Genomic DNA, 23,914 nt, shown 5'->3' with positions numbered 1-23,914 from the left:
ATGCTAGAATAAGAGACCTTCAAGCAAACTCACCTGAAACAACACTGTTCACAGACAACTGCGAAGGTAATTTATGTTATTTTATTCCACTTAGCATGCTTGTGTCTGCATGATTTGTAACAAACTGCAATTTAAAAGCCTATTCCACCAAACTCCTGTTTCCAGGTTATGTAAACAAGAATCTATTTAAAATAAAAATTTATACAGAAGTTTTAAAAACAGATCACTCGGCGCTCCAGCACTTACTTTATTTAGTCACTTTTTAAATGTACAGGTTACTTCCAATTTTGGAGGTTTGGGGTTTTGTGTTTTGTTGGTTTTTTTTTCTGGTTGGTTGGTTGTTTTTGGGGGTGGGGGGTGTCTTGTTTGTTTGGGTTTTTTTGTGTTTTTTTTGTTTTGGTTTGTTGGTGGTTTTTTTTAAACCATATATACTACCAGGATAAAAAAATATTTCCAAGATGATAGATATGCGCTTTTAAATGCTGTAAACTTCACATAATTCTGTTACCTCAGAAAACAGATGGAAAATATTATAAGACGTAAGGCTTGTCAGATTTAATTATGGCTTGGCGATTATTGTTAGCACTACTTATATTGTACTGCAAAGTATTTTAGAATCATTAATAAAGTTTCCTTTAAACATTCAGCTGCTACAAAGGAAGTCTACAGGTATAAATACTAATGGTCAGACAGAAATAAGCAAATTTTTTTTTTTTCCTCTCCCCTCACAGCTTAAAAATGCCACTTTTTGGCTGGATGAAATGGTCAAAAAATGATTCCTATAAACCCACAAGAAATCCTGGATCAGAAGTAGTTACAAAAACCCTACTGAGGGAATTGAAATGGCACCTGAAAGAGCGTGAAAGATTAGTGCAAGAGATTGAAAATGAACAAAAAGTCCATAAGACTGGCATGGATTACAACTGGCTGAAGAACTACCAAAACCCTCAAGCGACAATTCCAGCTACCGAGCAACGGCAGCTCGAAGTTCTGTGTTCACAGATCCAGCCTTGCCAAACAGGAACTGTTCTTAGCAGGTAATTGTTTCACATTTCTCTAACTTTGAGTACTCTATCATAAGAAAGATGTTTCTTCTACCTAATCCAAACTTATATTTGGCTCTGATCTTTCTTCCAAAGTAACAATGGAACATATTTTTACAGATGTTTTAGAAATTACATCTTTACTTTAATACGTTGTACTTGAAGGAAGTTTTTAATCAGGATTTTCCTGGTCTAATCCAAAACAAGGGAAGTCTCACATGCTTAAACATGTGACCTTTCAATACTTTCAGTTTTTCCTCTGTTATTTATCCACAATATTAATTAAATAGTAACCCAATGACCAAAAATCAAATTAAAGCACTAATGCAACGCACTGTTACGCAGAAAGCCAGCCTCAGTGTCCAAAATACCTGAAAGCTTCTAAAACTAGCAAGTCAAGTGTCAAAAAAAAAAAAAATCCAGTTTTTTAAAAACACCCACCCACACACACATTTTACAAAGAAAAATTCTCCTTTGCCTGTATTTTAAATACATTTTCTAGAGACACACAGAAGTGACAGAACAAGCCTATGTGCCTTTTAAAGCCCAGAATATACCTAAGGGCAAAGTCAGTTTAAATCAAGTTACCCAGATGGACCAAAAAAACCCAAACCAAAAAACCCCAAACAACCCACAAAAAACCAACCAAAACAATAGCTTTCAATCCTCATAATAGCTGGATCACATCCAGTGCATTGTTAGAGCTCTTTTCCTCCTAGAATCTTTCTGGGGAGGTGTGTGGGGAAATGTGGCAGCAAGGAATAAATGAGACTAGAATGCAGTCATTTCCTCCTCCTTCCCCTCCCCTCAAAAGACCAGAGAGGAAACAGAAGAGAGTTTTCAAGGATGATGATTAGATTTCAATTTTTGTTTGTTTCTAGATTTCGTGAAGTCTTGGCAGAAAATGATGTTTTACCTTGGGAAATAGTCTACATATTCAAGCAAGTTTTAAAAGATTTTCTTACTACCATTGAGAGAGAAAACCAACAAGACCAACTGGTAGATGCATGGAATACAAATTGCTCTGAACATTTCAGCCTGCGTGGAGACACTTCTAACAAATCGGATAAAGATGAAATCCCCACGGTTTCAAGTTATGTCGACAAAAACACACAAAGCATGTTTCCCACCTTCTCTCATAGAATCTGGAATCTACCCTATTATGACCCATCAAGTTAAGTTAGTTTGCATTTCTTTCAAAAAGCTATGTAGTCGTTTGCACTCCTTTCTTGTGATTGCCATCCACAAACATAGGAATAAGAAATGTGACATGCTCCCCTTTTTTCCAAGTTTGGAAAATAAAATCCTTGATTATACCTAGTATGCAGTATACAAGCTTTAAATACGAACTCTCCTTTTATCTTTATAGTTCCTTAAAGATGTTGTGTTTGAAGGCACCTTTTAACCAAAAATGTAGATGTTTCTGAAAAAACTCTGAAGCATTTTATTTTTTAGCCATATACAGCTGGGTATATTTAAACAAGAAATGTTTAATTTCCCATGTTTTGAAATAGCATCAATCCACAAAGTGTTAGGCAAAAACTTCTGTATTCATCACATAGCTTTTAGGCTCTATGGGAACTTTATACTGTGTAAGATAAATGGTTTAATATAGTATCAGTTATACCAAATAAACTGATAAATACTTTTTGGAGCTGAACAGTTATTTCTTAACTTCAAGAATAAGTTCTAAAATGAAAACAGTGTCAGAAGTTATAAGAGGCTACATGTACTGTTTCTATATTTTTTCCAAACTGTACTCTGCACATGCTGAAATACTGTGAAGGTAGACAATGAAATTAAAACAGTGGATATTTAACGGCATTTAGCAACTAGCTCTCTATTCTTTAAGAAATTAATGAATTCTTTTATTTCAAATAGTTGTACTTCTTCATTTGACTTCTTGTAAGTTATCCTGAAACCCAGACTCTGCATTAAACTTAAATGTTTTGAGCAAATCAGACAGTACTTTTCCAGAATAGCAAAAGAGTTGACAGATCACTTCCAAAGCAAGAGGTGATCATTTTAAATTTAACAAGATTTCATGTTTTTCAGTTGCCATCATTTATCACTGTGGGTTCGTAATAAAGTTTTACAAGACTGATTGGATACGTAGCAGTTACGGTCACAGCAGACAATTAGAGCAGAAAATCAATGAAAACATATGCCAGAACTCAGTTTGCTACATTTCCAATTGGGCTCCCATCACTGTATGTCGCAAATTTTTACATGTCTTTTATGTAGCCTCTTCATCTCCAGATTTCCTTTTAATCTGTCTGCCACATCATAAAAAATGGGCAAGACTCACATGACCCAGTTCACAAAATGCACTATTTTGCAAACACGGAGCAAAACTGCTTCCTCTGATATTTTCTTCAAACATACTGAGGACGACATTCAGATTTCCTCAAGTTGGTAACACACAACTGAAAGGTATTTCCTAATGCTCCACAGTTGTATCCCCCCACCCAAGAAAGAATTTGCTAATAATGCAACATAAATTGAGTGAAACAAATGGCACAATATTTTCATAAAAGATAAAAATACTATTTTAAAACACCTTTGGAAAGCTTATAATCTAGAGAACATTTCATGCAGAAGCGTGGAACATAACATACACAGAAAGTGAAACAGTCAGAACTCTTGCATACACCTAACTGACAAAGCACTAGAGGACTAGAGTAAATCAGTTCCTACAGGTTTAGAATAATAAAAAATTGCAGGTCAATACCAAAAGTAACCAGTCCCCTCCACTTTCCATAAACTAAATACACAAACTTCACAAGCATGTGCAAACTCATTATATCTGCACTCAGAGCTGGTATAAACTCTTTGCCCTCCTTTTGCGCAGCTGTCGGTTTGTGGATAAATAACAGAAGTGTTGACCTCAACTTACTCTGCCCGACTGATGCAGAATAAAAAGAGTATCAGATTCTTTTCATGCAGTTCTAAACAATCCAGACATGCATCCCTGCACGAGGGCAGGATGGTCTGAAAGAAAGGTTTTTCCTCACTGATAAAGCTCTCCAAAGAGTTAAACTTCAAGTACCTTTTCCATAGGAAAGAAGGTAACAGGTACTGAACATATAAAAGGCATTAGCAGAATTAATATTACATTGAGAATTAACATCCACAATGCTTGTTTTGAAAAATAATTTTTTGGGGGGTCAAATGTGCAAGATTCCTGCAATGGGAATTCACATAAATTAGTTTCTTAAAATGGTACCTTCAGAGGTTTCTATTGGAAAATAGGTGAAAAAAGTCCTAAAAATTTAGCTTCCAAATTTTAGTTTATGGAAAATGGTAGGCCAGTAAACATGCAAGGTCCACTTACCTTTATGATCATCAAAAACAGGTGGGGAAAAAAAAGCCAAACAACCCCACAAGATGACCACAGATACAACTTACCCATTCTTCATAAATTTCACTTTAATACAAGCAAATGCAGTCTTCTAAGTCCAGAAACAAGGACCATCGACTACAACATATGCTAAAAGGCAGTCACTGAATAATAGTTAAAAAAATTACCTAGGCGTCATAGCCAATTCAATGTTAAATCCCAATGCAATGCTAAGGAAACACAAAAAGGCTTACCTACTTTGATATGCATGTTTTATTGATGAAACTGATACTGGGCTACTGCATCCAGTTCTAGTGTCCACACCTGGGGGGACAGGAGAGTGAGAAACCTAACTGCAAAGTGGAGAGGGTACAGGAAAAAAATTATCCAAAGGCTGAGAAAATGCCATCCGCTGTCCATTTTTTCAAAGACAGAATGAGAGATAAACTTTACGGAATATGAGCACTTTCATCTGATGAAAGTATTACGTACTCTCTAGTTAAAAAGCATAGAAAAGCATAGGAAAAGCAAAGGTGTAAGAGCAAGAAGACAAACTAAAAAAGCTAAACATTTTAAAAAAATCTACTAAGTTTACCACAATATGCTACAAAGAGAATCTGTACCTCAGACTGCCAGCTAAGACAAGCTATTTTCTGGAATTTAGCTTACACTTACAATTTCAACTATGTCAGATAGCAGTAACATGGCTGTGGGCCAGTCATCACTTTCCTGCTGAAGATTACTGTCTGAACTCAACTGCTTCTTTAAGCACTTTTCATTTACGGCCTACATGATTTGCATGAGGTGATCTGAAACTATATGGTTCCTTACACTAACCCAGCTGATATTTCTGACATAGACAGGCATAGACAAACCACTCCGGTGACAGAAAGGTGAGTGGTAATAATTTCAAAGGGCAGCAATGTCTCCCACCCACACAGATGTCAGGCAGAACCAAAAGCATGCAATGTTTTTAGCCAAATAAGCTGGCTATAAAAAAGGGCTAACTTGGTGAAAGCTACACCTATGAAATGCAAGAAATCAAAGAGAGAATAACCACCCTTTCCTCACTTAAGCCTTTAAAAGTGTTTTAACGTGAACCACAATTGTTTTGATAACAAGGAAGGATTTAAGGGTCTAAATTTCTTTTCATTCAGTTCAGCATAATCAGAGGAATTAAAAAGTTGATCAACAAGCTATTTAAGGATCAAAATTCCTTTCTGAGAACTATTATCTTTCCCTAACAAGCTCAATTACTAATACTGCTATTCTAGAGGTAGTTCAGATAACAAGATAATTTTAAAAGCCTTGGAAAATGAGGCATCATTGGTAAAGGAAGAGAACACATTCTACATCTCTTTTTAAGGGAGACATGATGCTCTCAGATCCCATTAGACAGTCTCAGTAACATTTTTGTAAAATGTTAGTTATTACACACACCTGTGTGCAGCAACACACCTGTTATTACCTTTACCAATTTGGTATTAATTCTACACATTCTTACATATAAATTCAGACAAAAGAAGTAATAAGACAGTCTCCATCAATAATAGTATATCCAGCTTGAAATAAATATAAATAAGCATTTGAAAAATTTGAAATAATTTTGGTTTTCATTTTCCCAAGAAACAAACCAAGAGTTTTGAAGGAAATATTAAAATAGACTATTATGCTACAAGCAGCCTCAACAAAAGGAGAGAAATTCTTTTGTTTTCAGCTCTTCAAGCTCTTTCTTAAGAAGCCAGGGAATAAAATATAAGCATTTCCTACTTGAATCTAAACCTTCTCAAGATTCTTCAAGTTTTGCAAAAACTCTCTAAATGTAAGCACATTCCCAGAACTGTGAAACAGAAGCGTATATGGAAACAAAAAGCCTGAACAGTCTCTGCTGAACTAGCAGAATATCTGTTGTTAAGATGTTAGGCAAAAGGTTCACTCTTTCTCAGAAGCCAATGTACATCCTTAAAGAGTTCCTGGAACTCAGCGACCCATACTGCTATACATCATACAGGAAGAAACAGACACTCACTCTAGACTGTACCTCCTGCTAATTTTGAAAAAGACTTTAGTATATGAAAGTGCATACAAAACACTTTTCTATAGCCACCACGGATACACTAACCAAACCTGATCTAAATACTAAGATTACTATGCACTGCCACAACACCTTCCAGTTTAGGCAGCATCCAGGAGAAAATATTTTTATTTATATATATGTATCTCCAGACACTAGTGAAAACCAAATGTACCTGGCTGCTATGCAAATATACATACAGTTCTTCTCCTTGGCTGTAAACTCTACCATCTGAGAATAAAGCACATCCAAGGAGTGACATGCCAATATACCTTGAACTAGCTTTACCCTGGTAACGTAAATGCTTCAGATAGGTCACAAGAACAATGAACATACACAGTTTAGTTAGAAAACACATAGCAGTCGATTCAGGAAAACAGACTGTTAACTGCTGCTCAAAGAAAACAAAAGTTCCTATAGGAAAGCAAACAAAGATTCAGTTTGAGATAACTGAGAACATCTGCTGTAGGTGACATCAGTATCTTAACTGCTGGAAAACCGCTGGCTAGAGAGGAACATTAGAGGAAGGAAGAAGAACAGGTAAGTCAAATTTTCACAATTTTGTAGCATAACAAATTAAACTTACCAACAAAGTTAGAGGGTAGGTAACACCTACTTATTATTAAGAATGTTTGCTTACGAACTTTGGTATAAACAAAGGATGAATCTACTCAAAAGAAAAGTGCTTAGTTACAAATAATATATGAAACACTACTGGTCAAAAAAATTATGTACTGTAAAATAATTATTCGACATTCAAGGATCAGGCACTGAAAACAACACGATAAAAGCCAGAAATACTGTTAAGGGACTATGATGGGACAACAAAGATCAGCCCAAATCAGCAGTGTTGCTCATTCATTTAATATTTAAATGCATAAAAACACACACTCTGTGAGAATATTATTCCCTAATGAACAAATGAGTTTACTTCTGAATCTCATTTTATTTATCACTTGCCACTGCCAAAATTCCTATGCTACACACCTCAAATCAGAATAAACCAGGTGTTTTCTAAGTGTTCCACAGTTTTTCAACAGCACTTGCTGCAATTGCACAACAGCACTAAAGAGCACTTCAGAGAAAGCAAATCCCACACATACCGTGTCTAGTGATGATCAAGATAATAGAGGTGAGTAGCAAATCAGAAAGCAACTGAAGTATTAAACCCACAAAAACACACCTATCCACACCTGGACTACAGCCACAAACATTACCAAGGGTGTTAGGCCGGAATCCAACAACCGCACCACCCCGAGCCCACTCAGAGCGGGGGAGGCAGAGGGGGCACTCCACACCCCAGGGAAATGCACTACGCACCCGGGGCCACGGGCACACACACGAAAGGAGGGAGGCCACCGGTGCCCTCACAGATGGCCCTTCACCCCGGGCGTGAGGAGCACCTCCCTGCCGCCGAGAGCAGAAGCCCAGCGCCCCGCACTCACCCCGCGGCCGCTAACGGCTCCCGCGCGGCGAGGGGGCCGGGGGGGCAGAGGGGGGGACCGCGCGTAGCACCGGCCTGCGCCTCCTCGCCCAAGAACTCGACGGCGGTCACGGCTTTGCCGATGGTGAACCAGTCACTGATCTGCTCCCCGGTGAGCTTCCGCAGCATGATGGCGGCCGCACGCGGCTCACCGCCCGCGCCTCGCACCGCGGCTCCCGCCTCGCGCGCGCGCCTGCACCGCCCCTCTTCCCGCCCTCGGCCCGGGCCCGCCCCTGGCACGTGACCCAACGGCCAGGCGCCTCGCTCTGCCGCCACAGCTGCGGGGGGGGGGCCTCCGAAGCGGGGAGCTGGGCAGCCCGACTCTCTCCTGTGCTCCTCCCAGGATAAGGCTCCCTCCCTTCTCAGCCCCGAGAGGCGCGGGGCGGTCCCTTTCCCCCTCACACCCACAGAACAATGGCCGAGAGCTGTTCTAGAATCCCAGTCGCCCCGTCCTTCCCGTCGCCTTGAAGGAAGTGGCCCACGGGCACGTAGACGCCTCAGCCCGCCTGAATCTGACCCAGCGGGTGCCTCCCGGTCCTCCAGGACAAGCTATTGTCTAAGCGACACACTGCATAAAGAGTCGCGACAGGCCCTTCCCGGCATTGTTCCTTGCACGGGACACTTGCTGTGCTCCCTTCTCGGGAGGTAGGAGTGAGGTGCAGAACGGGCAAAACACTGTGGTGAGGCGGACCCTGGGACCGAGCGTGGATTTCCACAGCGACGTCAACTCTGTGAGGGCCGGGCAAGGCCCTGGAGCGTCCGAGGGGACGTGACGGGACTCGTCTGTCGCGCGAGGCTGCTTCCCCCGCGCGCTCCCGGGCACGAGGAGCGGCAGCGGGGTTGGGCGGAGGCGCAGCGGCACGGAGCTCGGGCAGGCCGGGTGCAGAGGGCGCTGTCGTCCTCCGCAGCCGTAGGGGGCGCTGCGCGGCGGCGGCGCCTCTCCCGGCCTGATAGCTTCGCTCGTTGGCGCGTCCTTTCCCAGCATCCCCTGCGGCGGTAGCGGAGCCCGTCCCCGCTCGGTGACCTTCACCGGCAGCCCGCGTGCTCCCGGCTCTAACGGTGGGTTTCGGCCCAAGCGAGCCCTGCCGGTTGTTGGCGGATATCGCTCAGGGGTGTCTCGGGGAGGCAGTTGTGGTTCAGCCCGGGAAAGGCGGTGGGGCGGGGGGGAGGCGCGGCCAGCGGCGCTCGAGCTCTGCTGTTACCCCCTTCCCTCCCCCCCCCGTCCCCCCCGCGCTTGCGGAAGGAGCTGTGTGGGTCAGGCCCCGGGGGGGCGGCAGGTTCTGTGGGCTGCGGTGGGGTCATGGCGGGGAGGTCAATGAGAAAGCAGATTTCAGCGATGTTCCGCATGGATTTCAGAAAAAAGGCCTGAACAACGTCGCGTCCACCGAGGCCGTGGGGAAAGGTTTCTGCCGGGTTTTAGCAGGGTGTTAATTGGAAATAGCATTGCTTAGTTTCTGTGTTTTGTAGTGGTGGGAAAATCCTTTCCTTCCTTTCTATTCGGCTTCCTTGTTTGTTAGTGTGTCCTGATATTCTTCTATAGCAGAATTACAGCTATTATGGCACTGTTCTTCTGAAACTACAAATACTGGAAACTTCGGGGGAGGTGCAGTGTTCTTAATAGTATTGGTGAAAGCACAAAGACAGGAAATCTGTCCACAATAATAAATTTGATTGAAATGCTTGTCCATAAACAAGTAAACATAAGTGTGGGTTTGTCTATAATTATACATTAATTACCATGAAGATGCTTTACTTCTGTAAGAAGCACCTAGATTTTTCCAGTTGTTTTGACATCAGCTACCCTTGCATCCTTTTCTCTTTGATGCTTGCCAAAGGATGCTTTACATTTAGTAATGGCAAATAAGTAAGTAAACGTTACCTTATAGAAGTTTAAATCTGCTTTTCTTTCCTGGGACTCTGGTTTACCATATACAGTCCATATGTGTATATACCTGACTTTTATTGGGTTGTGATAAGTGTAAATAGTGATTTTTATTGGGATAAAGTGCTGTATGTAAGACAGTAGAACATGTAGGATTTCAGTGCAATGTGGTGCACATGTGTACTAACACGTATGGGAGTTAGGGTAAGCTGTATTTTAAAATGTCTTACGGTTTTCTGTTTATCTAACAAAGCTGCATAGAAAGGGAAAAAACATTGATAGGCTTCTTGCTCTTGGGGCATATTTTGAAAGTAAAATATTCATGATAAATCATGAATTCAGTAGTTTAACATCATTTCTTTTGCTATTTTGAGTAGAAATTACCATGTCGGGAGAGACAGCTGTGGGGGAGGGAGGGAAGCTAACTTGGTAGTTCAAGGAAGGAGCCTCTCTAGCCTGTCTGGAATGAGGCTTTCCTCCTGAGAGAATATGGAAACATTAAAAAAAAGCTGTCACTGATAGGGAGAGAGGAGCCTAGCTATTTCTACTCTGCAAGTGCTCTATTGAGTCACCTTTGAAGCCTTTAATCAGCTGTAATTTATTATTTTTTTTATTGTCTTAGCCCATAAATTGTAACCTTAACTGTGAATTTTCATTGCTTTGCTTTGGAATAAGTGCTTTTCCATGTTTGGGGATTTTTTTTTTTAACCTGTAAACTGCTGCTGATACATATCGGGAGTATGTATATACATAAATATATGTATGTAAAAACATAGCAGGTAAGAATACAGTTGTAAAACTCACTATGGCAAAACTTCTTATAATTTTCAGATGGTGCAGACCATGCTTCCAAAGTCATGGAGAGCCATGAAATTATACTTCACTACCGTGTATCAAGAAATATGGGTTGGTGTAGCATTAACAGCTTATGTCTACTACAAAATTTCATATGGTGGTAAGTTACACACTACAGTCTTCATTAGCTGTTACTTTATAGATAATGGTTTATAGATGAGAATATCCTTAACAGTTAGAAATCAGTTGTTGAAAATATCCAGCAAATAAGAAATTAACAGTCTTACTTAAGGCCAGGTCTTTGTCATAAAAATTTAGAAGTTTTAACATGCTCAGTGTAGAAGGTTACACCAACAAAAATACTTAAATACCAGTGTAACTGTGCCTACATTATGAAGATTAGGTAATATAGGAATTGGTTTTAAAAACATACATCTAACCTACAATGTACAGCCAGAGGCTTCTCCTGTAGATTTCTCCTGAAGGGGAAGGTAAGACTCTTCTGAACTAGAATTTACTTTGATTAGAAATTTTTTTAGAATCTTTCTTTTTTTTTTTTTTTTTTTTGAGTTTTTGCTCAAGATCTGCAAAAAAATAGAGTTTTTAAAAGGTTTTCCCATGTGAACTTGTGAAAGTCAAAGCACTTAGTTTATTTTGGGCTGATGCACCTCAAAATGTGAGGTGCATCACTGAACATTAAAATGTGTGTTACTTGGTGATATTGGATCACTTTCTCAGAGGAAGAAACAGAACATCTAATGTAAAAATAATAAATTTGAGTGGGCCAGGTCCCTCAAAGCAGAAGGGTACAACAGATTATGGTGTTTTAAAGGTTCTGTTCTTCAATGTAGGCTATGCTGAAAAAATTCCAAGTCAAACCCATGAACAATGAAACTGTAGACAAACTTGACAGGGAAAGGAACCCCTCACTGTGGGAACAGCTGAGTGATGTTACTTCAACATTTCTCTAGCTTTGTCCAAATAACTTGTCGCATGTCTAAAACTGTTACACTGCACTTACAAGCTTAAGTAAATATGAGTAGTTGAACAGCCAGAGAGAGAAAAAAACAATTTAACTTTTGCTTTAACTTCTTTAATTGCAAGGAGAATTCAAAATTGACAGACTGTTTCAAGTTTGTGTTCATGTCATGCTACTTTTATTTTCATTTATGATTTAGATAATAGATGTGGTGGTGTAGGGTTTTGAGGCCAAAACCTTGATATGGGGCAACTGTATGCTAAGGATTATTTTAAAGAGAAAATAGCTTTTTATAGCTGTAGCCCTTCCTGCAGTTTGGGGAACAGTTTTGCAAATAATACATATATTTATAGAAGAGTATGTTGTAGAATAACTTAGATTGGAAGGGACTTTGAGCTCACCTGGTCCAAACCACTGCTTAAAGTAGTTAGATCAAGGTTAGATCAGGTTGCTCATGGCCTTATTCATAATTCAAATGAGTATTTCCAAGGGTGGAGATTACACAACCTCTTATGACTGTCTTCCTCATGAAGAATTTTTTTCATCTGTTTTTGTCTGTTGACTGTGAATCAGTATTTTAGGTGAACAATTACAATGGGAATGTAAAATAAGCTATTTTTCTTATAAAGGAAAATTTTAAAGCAAACTGTATTCTTATCACTTCAGTTTACATCCGTATGTTGTGTGTATATGTATCCATATATTATGTAAAATAGTACCATTCTGTATACGTTTCTTTTGAATTACAGTAGGATTCTTGATGGCTACAATTTCTAAATGCATGGAGTCTTGGTTAATTAAAAACACTTTTAAAAAAATCAATATAATGTTTACTGACATGTACCATGAAAGTACATGTTGTGTGCTTTTTAGATCTTGTTCAAGCTAAATTAGCAAATCATAAGTAGTATAATCTAATTGAAGTTTATCTGCAAAAAATAAATAGGAAATATTTTTTTAAACTGTCATTGTTCAGCTTGTTTTTTCTTTTTTTCCAGGCAAAAAAGCAGTGGCAGACAGTAAGTATTAAATACCTAATACCCTGTTGTATTTTTTTAAATGAGTGCAGTAAAAATTAGCTCAGCATATCTTACGTAAGTTTGGGGTTTAAGTTACGGATTTAGAAAATGTTTAAAGACTACTTAAAAATACGTAGTTTTGGTTTTATTGATGGTTTTATAACCTAGAAATATCTGTGAATCTGCACAGATGCTACCTCTGTCTTAAATTGTCCTTTGCGTAGGTTTTAGGAGTAGCATGGAAGTTGTATGCCTTGATTGCGGGGGGGGGAGAATTCTTTTAAATAATAGTAACAACCATTTAATGGAATTACTTAAATCAGCACAATCTCAAGAGTAGCTGCTATTTTAGCTGTCAAGAAACTAAAAAGTTTAAACTTGCATTTTGAATTTGTATTTTTATATCCTCTATAAAGTAGTGTTTAGATATTTATGGACAGTTTCTTCTGATATCACATTGGAATTTAATTTTTCATAGCTGCTGTATCTCAGTTAACTTTCTGCACCACGATAGATAGCCCATTTGCTCCCAGTTGAATTTGTATATGAAAACATCATTTACATTTTTAAATGTGTAATTAGTGAAAATACTGCCCAGTAGACTTAAGGATAATAGCATAAACAAACTTTAATTTAGAAAGAACCATACCAAAAGTGAGGAAGAATGGATGTTTGCCTATAATAGTGCTTTAAAACTTGTGAACGAGGATTTTTAGTATTGGCCAAGTTTACTTATGTACTTTGAGGGTATTGTTTTATTTGACAGGGCAGTTGAATCTGCCAATTCTTGTGCTCAGATGTAGATACAGTTGTCTGTTCTAGGTTCTGAACTACGTTCCTGAATTGATTTGCTCTACTGTTTGAACAGTCTAAATCATGTCTTTTGTTTCAGAATCCTCTGGTGCTGGCCATCATTAAAGACCTCTTCTCTTCTTGGAGTATGAATCTGGTGGTTCATCATCTTCACTGTACAAGAAGCAAGTTACAACCATAGGGAAGTTAATTCTAAAACTGTACCTGATCCATCTGCTGTAATTAGAGAAAGAATAAATACATTGAGCAACAAGGAATTAAACATGTTGGACAAAGTATGCTGGAGTGTATTGTTAACCTAATTTTCAGAATAAGCATTTTTTGTTTTCTACAGTTCTTCCAAGTTCCATGTTAAACTTTTTCAATAGTACTTTGAAAAAGACCCAAGTTTCTATAACTAAACTTCTTAATAGAATTAGCCAGCATTAAGCCTCTTTTTTTTTCTTTCCCCCTAATGATGTCTTTTTTGGCTATAACTTTTGAAATACTCCATTTACTTTTAAAATGTCATTTAATAGTATGCCAAGTGTGAGGACTTAATTCTCAGCTTTTTGTCAACTTGTGCTGCAATAATTAAGTGTACAAAAAGTTCTTTTTAAAACTTTTCATATTTTTAGAGAGTTCTTAGTTCTGCAAGGTTTAAAAGCAAAAGCTGTATTGTTATTAAATAACACCATGCAAAATGTTTAGAGAGGTTTTAAAAAGTACATTACTGGCAACTATCTTTTTTTGTCTTTCATATTCAGTAGAGCTAATGAATTATTCTGAAAGGTTCTTCCTTTAGTCACAAATTTTGCAAGGGAGTAAGTAATAACATGCCCATATTGTATGAGAAAATTGATGTTACATGGGCCCTCATCTGCCATTTGAGCTTAGGAAAATCTCAGAATTTAAAGGGAATAATGAACTCATGCACTGTGGCAGCAGTTAATATAAGCATAAACAAACATTTAACTGTCTTCAAAGAGTTTTCCTTTTCCCTGAAAATTTAGAAGTAATATATGTATTACTAGGATGGGTTATTAGTGGTTTTTGCAGATAGCTATTAAAGTAACTCCACAGCTAGTAGTATATTTTGGAGACGCTAGGAACCTATCTTAACGAAAATCAGTTACACACTGAATTCTGTACCAAGGATACATAGTGTATAAAACCAAAATTGGACTTCATGTCATGTTTTGTTTAAATTTAGCCTAATCTGCTTTTGAGAAGATTAAGAGGCTCAAGTCTTTTAATGACTTAATGCTTACGTACATCTTTTTAACTACTTCACTGAAACATCTTAAATCTTTCAGCTTGATTGAAGTTTTGCTTTTCAATCTCTCTGACTGCAGTATCGGGCCATAACTTAAATATTTTGTATTTGAATACGCAGGAGCTTGATAACCTTACCTGCTGATGGTAACCATTCCAAACACTGTGTTGCCTTTAATTTCTTCAAAATGTATACTTCTGCTTAAGCTTAATAGCTATACCTACTATGAGTAGAGTAAAATTACCAGTCATATTTCTCTGAAAGCTTTTTTAAAAAAGGCAGGTATAGCATTACTCAATTTGAAAAGAATAGGTGACATGTCTCTATCATGCATTCTTGACATTTCTTCCACCTTCCACCGTTTTCCTTGTTGCATCTTCCCTTGATACGTTTTAGCTGATTCTTTCATGACTTTCATCATTTCTGTATGGTTTTTTCAGTGTTTCCTCACCACAGATGAATGAGAAGTAGAAAGAACTCGCTATTTCTTTTTTTACATAAAACCAAAAGCATCCAGAAGAAGGGAACAGGGAATAAAAACTAGAAGAAAATGGAGCTTCAAATGAACAAATATTAGGTCAGTGGTGATTACAGGGTGGGTCAGAGTTGTGGTATAGTTAATAAGTGGTTCAGATTGAAAATTTATGCCAGGTAAGGAGCTATACATGCATTTGTAATGCAAATTTATGATCACCAAGTTATAGTTCCTAAGATACGACACATACTTCAAATGACCTGCTTTAACAATATTCAATTACAGAGCTGAGGGAAAACAAGCTAGGGAAAAAAAAAACCATTAATCACTGCAGGATTTGCTTCACCTTAGCTAGAACCTAGCACACTGGCACTGAGCTACATCAACATGCTGCCTGATCTCCTAGATGTTAATTGAAAGCAAGAGGAGCTTCTGCTAACCTGCCCTTGGAGGACAGTTAACTGCACTTTTAGGTAAACTTAACCTACTTCAACTCTTAATGCTTCTTGATACCTGACTTGCTTGATTTTCTAGTAGGGAAAGTACATACGTATGGGCAGCAATGTCTGGGTTATGAAACTACAATTTCTACTGAAATAATGCTGTCTGCAACTGGTTCTTCCATTAGTGCATCTCTGTCGGAAATTTCTGTGAAGGTTGCAGAATATTCCTTCCTGTTTGTGATTCTTGACACACAAATCTCTGCAAAAGATAAGGGCAGTAAAACTGGTGTTTATGTTTAAATAGGTTTTTTTTTTACTTGAGTAGGTTACAGGAGGAGGAAATTAACTTTCAGTCAGTGACTTGACTCAAAAGCAGAATTCAACAGGCCCATAATGCGTAACACCTGTAGTACTATCTGTATACTTTCTGCTCCTCTATACTGAAGCACACCAGGTAGTATAAAAAACAATAGAGGAAAGTTAGCTAAGGCATTGTAAGTGCCATTTCTTATTTACAGTGAGGTGTGGAAGGAGTTATCAGTTTTCTTTGCAGCACTAGCATCTGGAGTGTAGCCCTAGGTAGAGAAGCATTGCAAAGGAGTACCCTTGGAGTGAGTACTCTTATTTTAGAATCTGTGCGCTTTTTTCCTAATTTAGCTAAGGTGATTTCTAAAGCTAACTTAAAACAAAAAGCTTTTCTTGTTCCAGGTAAGTGTCTATATAGACAAGCCTCAGCTCCTGAACAAATCAATTTTCTATGCAAATGACTATTTATGATCAGGACTTTAATCCATGGAGGTAATATTCATCATGATTCACAATTAAACACTGGTGGGGGAAATGCTTACTGCTCATTGATGGATCATGCTGTTTCCATTTAGCTGCTGCCTCTTTATATTGCTGACATTTCTAAAATGAGATGATTACATTTAAACTTTGTGTAGTAAAATAGTTCAGCAACTACATTTTTCATTTGCTGCCTGTAATAAGGCATCAGCAAAGACAAAAACCGTTTACTACCTTTGCAATGTTAGTGGAACAACAAACTCCTACAGGGGTTGAAAAGCCTCACCCAATTACTGCAGCACCATCTTGACCACGTTTTGCTGTAGCACTGGTAATTTTTTTTTTTTAAATTGATACAGAACATGAAAGCTCAGCAGTAGGGAGCTGTACTAATAATGACAAGGCTAATGCAAGATACGGTCTTTTTACAGTGCAAGTACTTCTGTATTTGCCCCTCTATGCTGTGTCTTACTTAAGGCCAGGATTTCTCATTGTGGAGCTCTGAGATTTCTAGAACATTTTCAAGTGTTGTCCTACAATTGGGAATCTCAGAGTATCCCCTGCATGCTAAAAAAGTATTACGGAATACTCTAGGAGAGCAGCAAAATAGAGTCGGAGCCAAGGAAACGTTAGTCACAGGGCCCAACCTACTTAATGTCTTTAATGGCTAACTTGGGGGAAAAAAACCCAAATGTGTATTCATGTTAATTGGGAGGATGAGTAAAGTTGCAGGAAATGATCTAAAGTAACTAAAACAGCTGGACTAGTCTCCTATTTATCTGAATCATGATAGCAAACCACTGTTTGTAGTATAAATACAGCCTGATACAGAGCTGGTATGTATATGTGTATTGTACTTTCAGTCCCCAAGGAAGGAAAACTATCAGGGGCTTGTTAGACACAGGTGATTATCTGTGACATCACCACCAGATGGCTGACATGAAACTAAGTGAGGAAATCAACATGTGAAATCTCTATTGTTTCATTCACGGAAATCTGTAAAGCTGCTAGGAAGGAAAGAATGGCAAGATGGAGATTCCCTGAGGCATTAAATATGTTGGTTAACAATTCAGTAAATGGAGGAACAAGAAGTGACAAGATAGTGCTTGAACAGCAAGCTCTTCATACTATAATTCCATGACCTTTAGCAACTAACATTTAGCAGCTACTGTTCTCTTTACTTTAAGAATATAAAGCCACGTGACTCTGGTTTGGTAATTTATGAAGAACTCATAAACAAGAAATTCCTGTAGTCTACTCCACTGCTGCTGGCAAACTACTTGGAAACAATAACTCTCCCCTAACTCAAAATGAACTGACCACCACAAGAATGGATAATTTGGAAGTTTTAATTAAATTCTGCTAAGGGTACTACGATTTCTTTGGTTGTGGTTTAGCAGTGTGAGTACTCTGGCAGCTACACCAGCTTGTGGAATTTCCACCCTTATACCACAGTGCCTTGCTCCTCATCGTTGTGCCGATACAACTACTTGTGAATCAGATAAGGCAATTTTTTCATAATTTTAGGGGTTTTCCCCCTCCAAAATAACAAAACAAGCACTCAGGGTTTTTTTCTGTTTTAATTTGGATCCATCTCCTGATCCTGTTTACAGCAAAGCTGTTTTATAACTTGCATTACAGCACAACAGCATTATTTTTGCAGAAAAGGGGAAGAATCATCAGAATTTTTATCTTCACATTCACTCACTCAGCTTTCCTACGTCATTGTGTCCCTTACAATACTTTAATGCAAGTTTCCTCCTCATACCCAGCTACGCACATGACCAAAGTACTGTCTCTCCCATAAGAACTGTCATCACTGTCAACGCTCACAGGAATGAATGCAGAACTCCACCCTGTATGCAGGTCAGGAATGTCAGCCTGCGCTTCAGCAAAAAGGCAGAACCTTGCTTCCTTCCTCTGTGACAGCACATCGCTTTCTCAATTTTATAGTATCACTTAATTAATTGGGACAAACAAACAAGTAGGGAACAGGGAGAACAATTGTACCACAATATCCTACTGCTCAATACTTGCAGGAAGAATACTTTTAGTAATAAAGGATACATTTGGAAGTGGTTCTTCAAATCAAATTATATTATTGGTTGTCAACAAATGAAAATACACTTTTAATTATTATGACCTTCAACAACCTAAAGTAACTTTTAATTGACATGACCTTTAACTATTTTACATCCGTATCATCACTGTAACTTCAGCTATCTGCTGGAACAGACAGTAGAGATTCTTCAGAGCTAATGAAGTGTGTTTGCTAGGAAATGATAATAGGGATTCTGTGGGTGGTAGAACAGCAGTATACTGAATGAATCCCATCTGTGATGACTACTTCTGCCTACACAGATTTTTCCTGCAGTATCAGCTGTAGTCTTCATTTCTTGTTTTAACCTGTTGTGTTTAGCATGCTTTTGATAATATTAAGAATTGCTGCAATTAAGGGGGAATTCTTTAGGTATGGAGTAGAAACTGTTGTGAGGTATTTCATATGGAATGCTATATAAACAAGTAAAATGGCAACAACTAAACTGTGAATACAACCAGAGTATTATGGGAGGAAAAAGGAGGGATTAATAAAATGGATTAGAATGTGAACAGGCATTTGATACAGGACCAAGAATACAAGGAAGGATAACCTTTTTTGGGGGGGTCTAACCAAAAGCATTTCCACTTTATAATTAACTCCATTATTTATCTTGAGAATATATGTATAGCAGTCTCAAGCTATACTTTTTTGCAGCACTATTATTGACCCTCTGCTCTTGATATTTCAGGTATACCTTTTAATTTAGTGTACTTGTACAGAAAAATAGCCTTGTTTAAATTCTCTTACACTTGACATTACAGTTCTCTCCTTATACTCCCTATGTTGTATTCCACATATCATATTACATACGGCTTGAAAATAAAATTCTTTTGGTCCCAGTTAGGACATCAAGACTCTTCTTTAAAATAATTAGCAAAAATTTAAATTACGCATTTCTTTCAGTAAGCTAAGAATTGGAGACATACCAATTTTAACAAAGGATCCGACTTGTTTCAGTAAACACTGAGACATAAATACTTTTCAGCATACTTTGATTTAGTTAATTCTTTTGGAGTAGAAAAGGAATCTTGCCAAAAATATTTTTACTTTGCTTTCAAATTATGTATTCTTATTAATGCTAACTATCACACCTCTTTTTAAATTAAGGCTACTAATTTAAACGTACTCAGGCCTGTCTAGAAGGACAGAAACAGAAGGCAAGAAAAAAAATTGTGTAGAACTTTCACATACCAATTGGAAGAAAAAGAGAAGAGATTGAAGTTACTTGACCTTGTGCTGTAGCTTGTCCTTTTATAGAATTGAAATACTGGTTTTGAATTTGAGACATAAGCAATAGACAAACCTTTAAAGTAGCATCTAATCATCCCCAAGCAAGTAGGTTATTATTGCGTGTACTCCTCCATGAACACACTCCTTTCCAGTCTTTCAAATCTTCTGAGGTTCAGTTGCATATTATGATACCTTCTTTGAATAAATCATCCTAAAATAGATTCTAAACACGTACTGGTGATACATTTTCTGCTGTCACTATTTCTAGTTTTCACGGAATCATTTTCAATAGGGTTCCATCAATGCCCTATAGAATTCATCTCCCTTTACTGTTGACATTCTTCTGTTCGTGCAGCTAAGAATTGCAGTAAACCTTGTCATAGGATCACAACAGTAAAAATAAAAATTATTCAGAAGTATGTTGCTGGAAGATTACAAACCAAGGCACTTAGAGGCAAAATCTACTTGTCTCATTAATGTTCCCAGGACTAGAACATCATTACTTTACCTGGAAAAGCAGTATTTATAAAAAGTTAGAAAGGATGAACCTTAAACATCAGTAAGGCACAAAACCAGTATTTTTATTTATAACATGGAAAAATCATCATTGCAAATGTCTTAGATTATATCCGCTGGTCAGATTATCTGAGTGCAGCTGCTCTTCTATAAAAATGCACTATTAAGAAAGTGTCTGTGACAGAAAAACTCAGACTCACAAGAAATTGTAAACACCTGTATAGAAGACAGCCATGCTCTGACTATTTTTGGTAATCAAAAAAGCCCAAAACGTGATCACTTAAGGTGTTTTTTTAAATATATATCTGTGAGATATATATAGAGAGCAGAAATGTTTTTCTGTAGAGGTGTATCTTAAATCATAAACATATCCCGTTTCACAACTGTAATGGTGTTTTATTTAAACAGATTCAATACTCTGTTGTATTTTTGGAGGAAACTTACCTTGTGTATTCTGATCTGTAAAATCTATGATGAGTACACACACACAAAAAGCTAAAGAATGTTATTTCCAGTAATGTAATCTTAATAATGTAGTTGTTTAAATACTAAGTATGAACAGATTACTATTTTTTTAAATACACATTTAATTTGGTTTATAATTTCTTTCTCCTACTATATGTGAGTATTCTTCCGCTCAGAGACATGTTTTGCTCTCCAAGCCTCCTTTGCACATCACCTTGTCTCAGTAATTGCTGAAAACCACCTTCCAGTATATCCCAGATTTCAGAATCAAGCAGAGGACTTTCCTAATCTCCCCTTCCAAGCTGCAATCTTTCAAGTTCACCCATTACCAGGTACAACAGCAGGAAGCACGAGCTCCATCACATTATACCCTCTGCATGGTTTTTCTTATTAGATCTACTTACCTTAAGCAAGCTAACAAAGAAAAAGACATATTCTAGAAGAAGATACACATTTCAAATTAGGAATTACTGGGTTTGAATATGGGAACAATACAAATTTAACATGAAAACAAACCTGCATCTGATCCAGCAGTAAACATAAGAAAGCAGATGTTTTCAACTATAGTAAATACAGTAGTTGCCCATCTTAAACAAGGAAGTGATGGTTAATAAAAAAGATGAGCCGCCCACCATTTTTGCAGCATGGGGTAAAAACTAATCATGTATCATAGAATTCTGCGTTAGGCCTTTAACTGAGAGAGGAAATAGTTGAAATCACTTCATACAGAAATTGTTAAAAACACTTGAGTACTTGACTCACTGAATCATGGCTGAGACACCTGAGAACAATTTTAGACTTACAGTAACAAATGCAATGGCTGGACTCAATCTTAAAACATGACCCATCCTTTTTCCTCTCAAACTTTAGCCAAGTGGTACACCCAAAACGAAGTGGCATATAAAAAAAGGAGTAAAGAGTGAAGGATTGACTTGTTACTCTATCCCCTCACTAATTAATGTTTCAACTAACCCATCATCTAGCTAGCCACAGATACTTCCACTCATCATGGGCATACTGAAAATTTAAGAAAGAAGATTTTTGTAAATAAACATCTTGGGAGCCCAAATGGTTATAAGCCTAAAGGTACAAGCAGAGAGGACCTCTCCCAGGACATTTAAGTTTTTGTTTTCTCCACCCCTTTGAATATAGTTAATGGTTTCATCATTATAAATTACAGGGGAGCAGAACAAGATTTTCCATCTGTAAAAACACTGGCATGTAATCTGTCTTACAGAGCTATATCTTCTGTAGCTACAACATAAAAAATTAACAATACGTATTAGTGTAAGAATTTTATGAGAGCGTATAGCAATACATTCCCAATGAGGCCACAGCATTCTCCACTAAGTACGCTCTTTTGCATCATGTGTATTGGATTAAGCATATAATTTATGTTACTGTTTAAAGAAATTACATCTCTAATCCTCCAGATGCAGGGCTGAAACACATGACGTATCAGGCACTCAAATCCCGAGGAAGCGCACACAGCTATGCTATATACAGGTCATATGGCTTCACTCCTGGTTTAATTATTATATTCCTTTTCAGAATGATGCAGAGTGGATTGTGCTATGGAAACTTTAGAAATTAGTCATCTAGTCCAGCATACATTACTTTAGAATATTACACGGTAGTGATGAAAAAGTATCTATCTTTCTCCTGTTCACGTGTGTTAAATACTGTATACAAAACAGACATCAAAGTGTTTCCTTAGATTATTATAGTTTATCTCTGAACAGGTTTGGTGGGGTTTAAAGTGTATTGGCTGTATGAATTCAAACATGGGAGCATATGACTATTGTTCAGTATGAATTCCTCATCGTTGCAGCCTTAGGAAGTCAGCTTGATTCTGGAATGAGAAGTTACTTCAGGCCACAGTAACAAATTAAAATACATTTCCTTTAAATATACACGCTTACTTTACACAGTATTTCACTAAAGATTTTAGGCTACCTGCTGTGAAACTCTCCTTGAAATACTTAGTCTTTTTGTTTGTATCCTCTGTTACATAGCACTGCACCTGCAAGTAACTGCCTGGCAAGTTAGAAGTACTTCCGTGACTCAACTTCTAAAATTGCTTACCTACTCATGGCCAGTTCCTCCTGCATTACAGCAAATGCAAAATGTAATTTTTGAAAGGAGAGTTGTATTCTGTGATAAAGTAATCCACTCATTCATTTAGAAAGGATACATTAATTTTTTTGTAATACACATACATACACAAAAAAGCCCAACACTCCTACCTATACTCACTTTTTAGAGATTTTATTCTGCCAGTTGTGAGGAAACCCATCCTAACTGCAGCCATCCAAAAGTCTGCTCTCTAATCTGAGCTAGTCATCCAGGCTCCATCTTCAATCAATGGAGAGATAGGCACCTTCAAAGACCAAGAGATTTAGATAGTGGGAGGAGTATCTCGGCATGGAATGAAGTGCCTGCAGAACTGCCTCCCTCCCTTCCCTCCCCATCCCAATTTATCTATAGAAGGAGCCTAGATGACTGATAGAGACGACACGCCTAACTTCTAGATTACTAAAGTTGGATAAGATGGCTCCGACCCTAAATGTTTGACCTCTGAGACTGTTTCTGGCTATAAATAGGAGTACCTGTTATTTAAAATAATACCACATGAAAAGAAAAAGTGTTACATTAATTAAACAGTTATTTTTCTGTGACACCTCCAAAGCCTGAAAACATTTTCCTATGCTCCAGAAAAGCATCTTAACAAGTTAATGCAAAACTGAAGAAAACTTGGATCTGAGAAGGTAGGAAAGCTCATTTTCCTCCTTTTGTCTACGCAAAAAAAAAGAAGTAGGAGAGATTCAGACCTGGTAGTTTTAAAAACTTTAAAAAACACCTACATTTTAAAATCTCGCTAGAAGATACTTAAAAAACACAAGTAGGAATTGGAAATTCATCAGGAGTGCTCCTGAAAATCTCATTAGTCTCCCACCTGTAGCCTTTGGGAATCTCTGCTTGTCCTAAGAATAATGTTATGCATGATCAAATAAGAGGCCTGCCAATTTATTAACTGCAGTTAATATCCCTTTTTTCAATAAATCTAGGTTAACTACAAAACGTATTTTGATAATTTTTTATGTGCCCATAAATTTCAAGTATTTTAGCAAAACACTAAAATGATAGTTTATATATTTCAATCAAATTTCAATTTCTAGCTAAACACGAGCTCAGCACAAATCTCAAAAACTAAC

General features: G+C 37.7%; 3 protein-coding genes across 4 annotated transcripts in view; 2 read left to right on the top strand and 1 right to left on the bottom strand.

Moving 5' to 3' along the window:
• Positions 1-8,069, bottom strand: part of TDRD9 (tudor domain containing 9) — a 94,172-nt gene extending 86,103 nt beyond the window's left edge. The window contains exon 1 of the mRNA XM_076345526.1: positions 7,903-8,069. Coding sequence (XP_076201641.1) covers positions 7,903-8,069 — 167 coding nt within the window. The remainder of the gene's footprint in view (positions 1-7,902) is intronic.
• Positions 12-2,222, top strand: RD3L (RD3 like). Its single transcript, XM_076345550.1, has 3 exons — positions 12-66; positions 732-1,037; positions 1,925-2,222. The coding sequence occupies exons 2-3, from the start codon at positions 739-741 to the stop codon at positions 2,220-2,222; spliced, it is 597 nt and encodes a 198-aa protein (XP_076201665.1). The 5' UTR covers positions 12-66; positions 732-738.
• An 826-nt stretch (positions 8,070-8,895) lies between the features above and the next one.
• ATP5MJ (ATP synthase membrane subunit j) lies at positions 8,896-13,706 on the top strand. Of its 2 annotated transcripts, none has more exons than XM_076345551.1 (4): positions 8,896-8,999; positions 10,654-10,777; positions 12,595-12,615; positions 13,508-13,706. In XM_076345551.1, the coding sequence occupies exons 2-4, from the start codon at positions 10,654-10,656 to the stop codon at positions 13,531-13,533; spliced, it is 171 nt and encodes a 56-aa protein (XP_076201666.1). In that variant the 5' UTR covers positions 8,896-8,999; the 3' UTR covers positions 13,534-13,706. The 2 variants fall into 2 exon arrangements, with proteins under 2 accessions (XP_076201666.1, XP_076201667.1); XM_076345552.1 differs by lacking the exon at positions 8,896-8,999 and adding an exon at positions 9,243-9,342.
• Positions 13,707-23,914: the final 10,208 nt, after the last annotated feature.

The sequence above is a fragment of the Aptenodytes patagonicus genome, chromosome 7 (genome assembly GCF_965638725.1).
Source record: "Aptenodytes patagonicus chromosome 7, bAptPat1.pri.cur, whole genome shotgun sequence".
Taxonomy (NCBI): Eukaryota; Metazoa; Chordata; class Aves; order Sphenisciformes; family Spheniscidae; genus Aptenodytes; species Aptenodytes patagonicus.
Note: the sequence above shows the minus strand (reverse complement) of the source record. Positions and strands in the feature narration are given on the sequence as shown.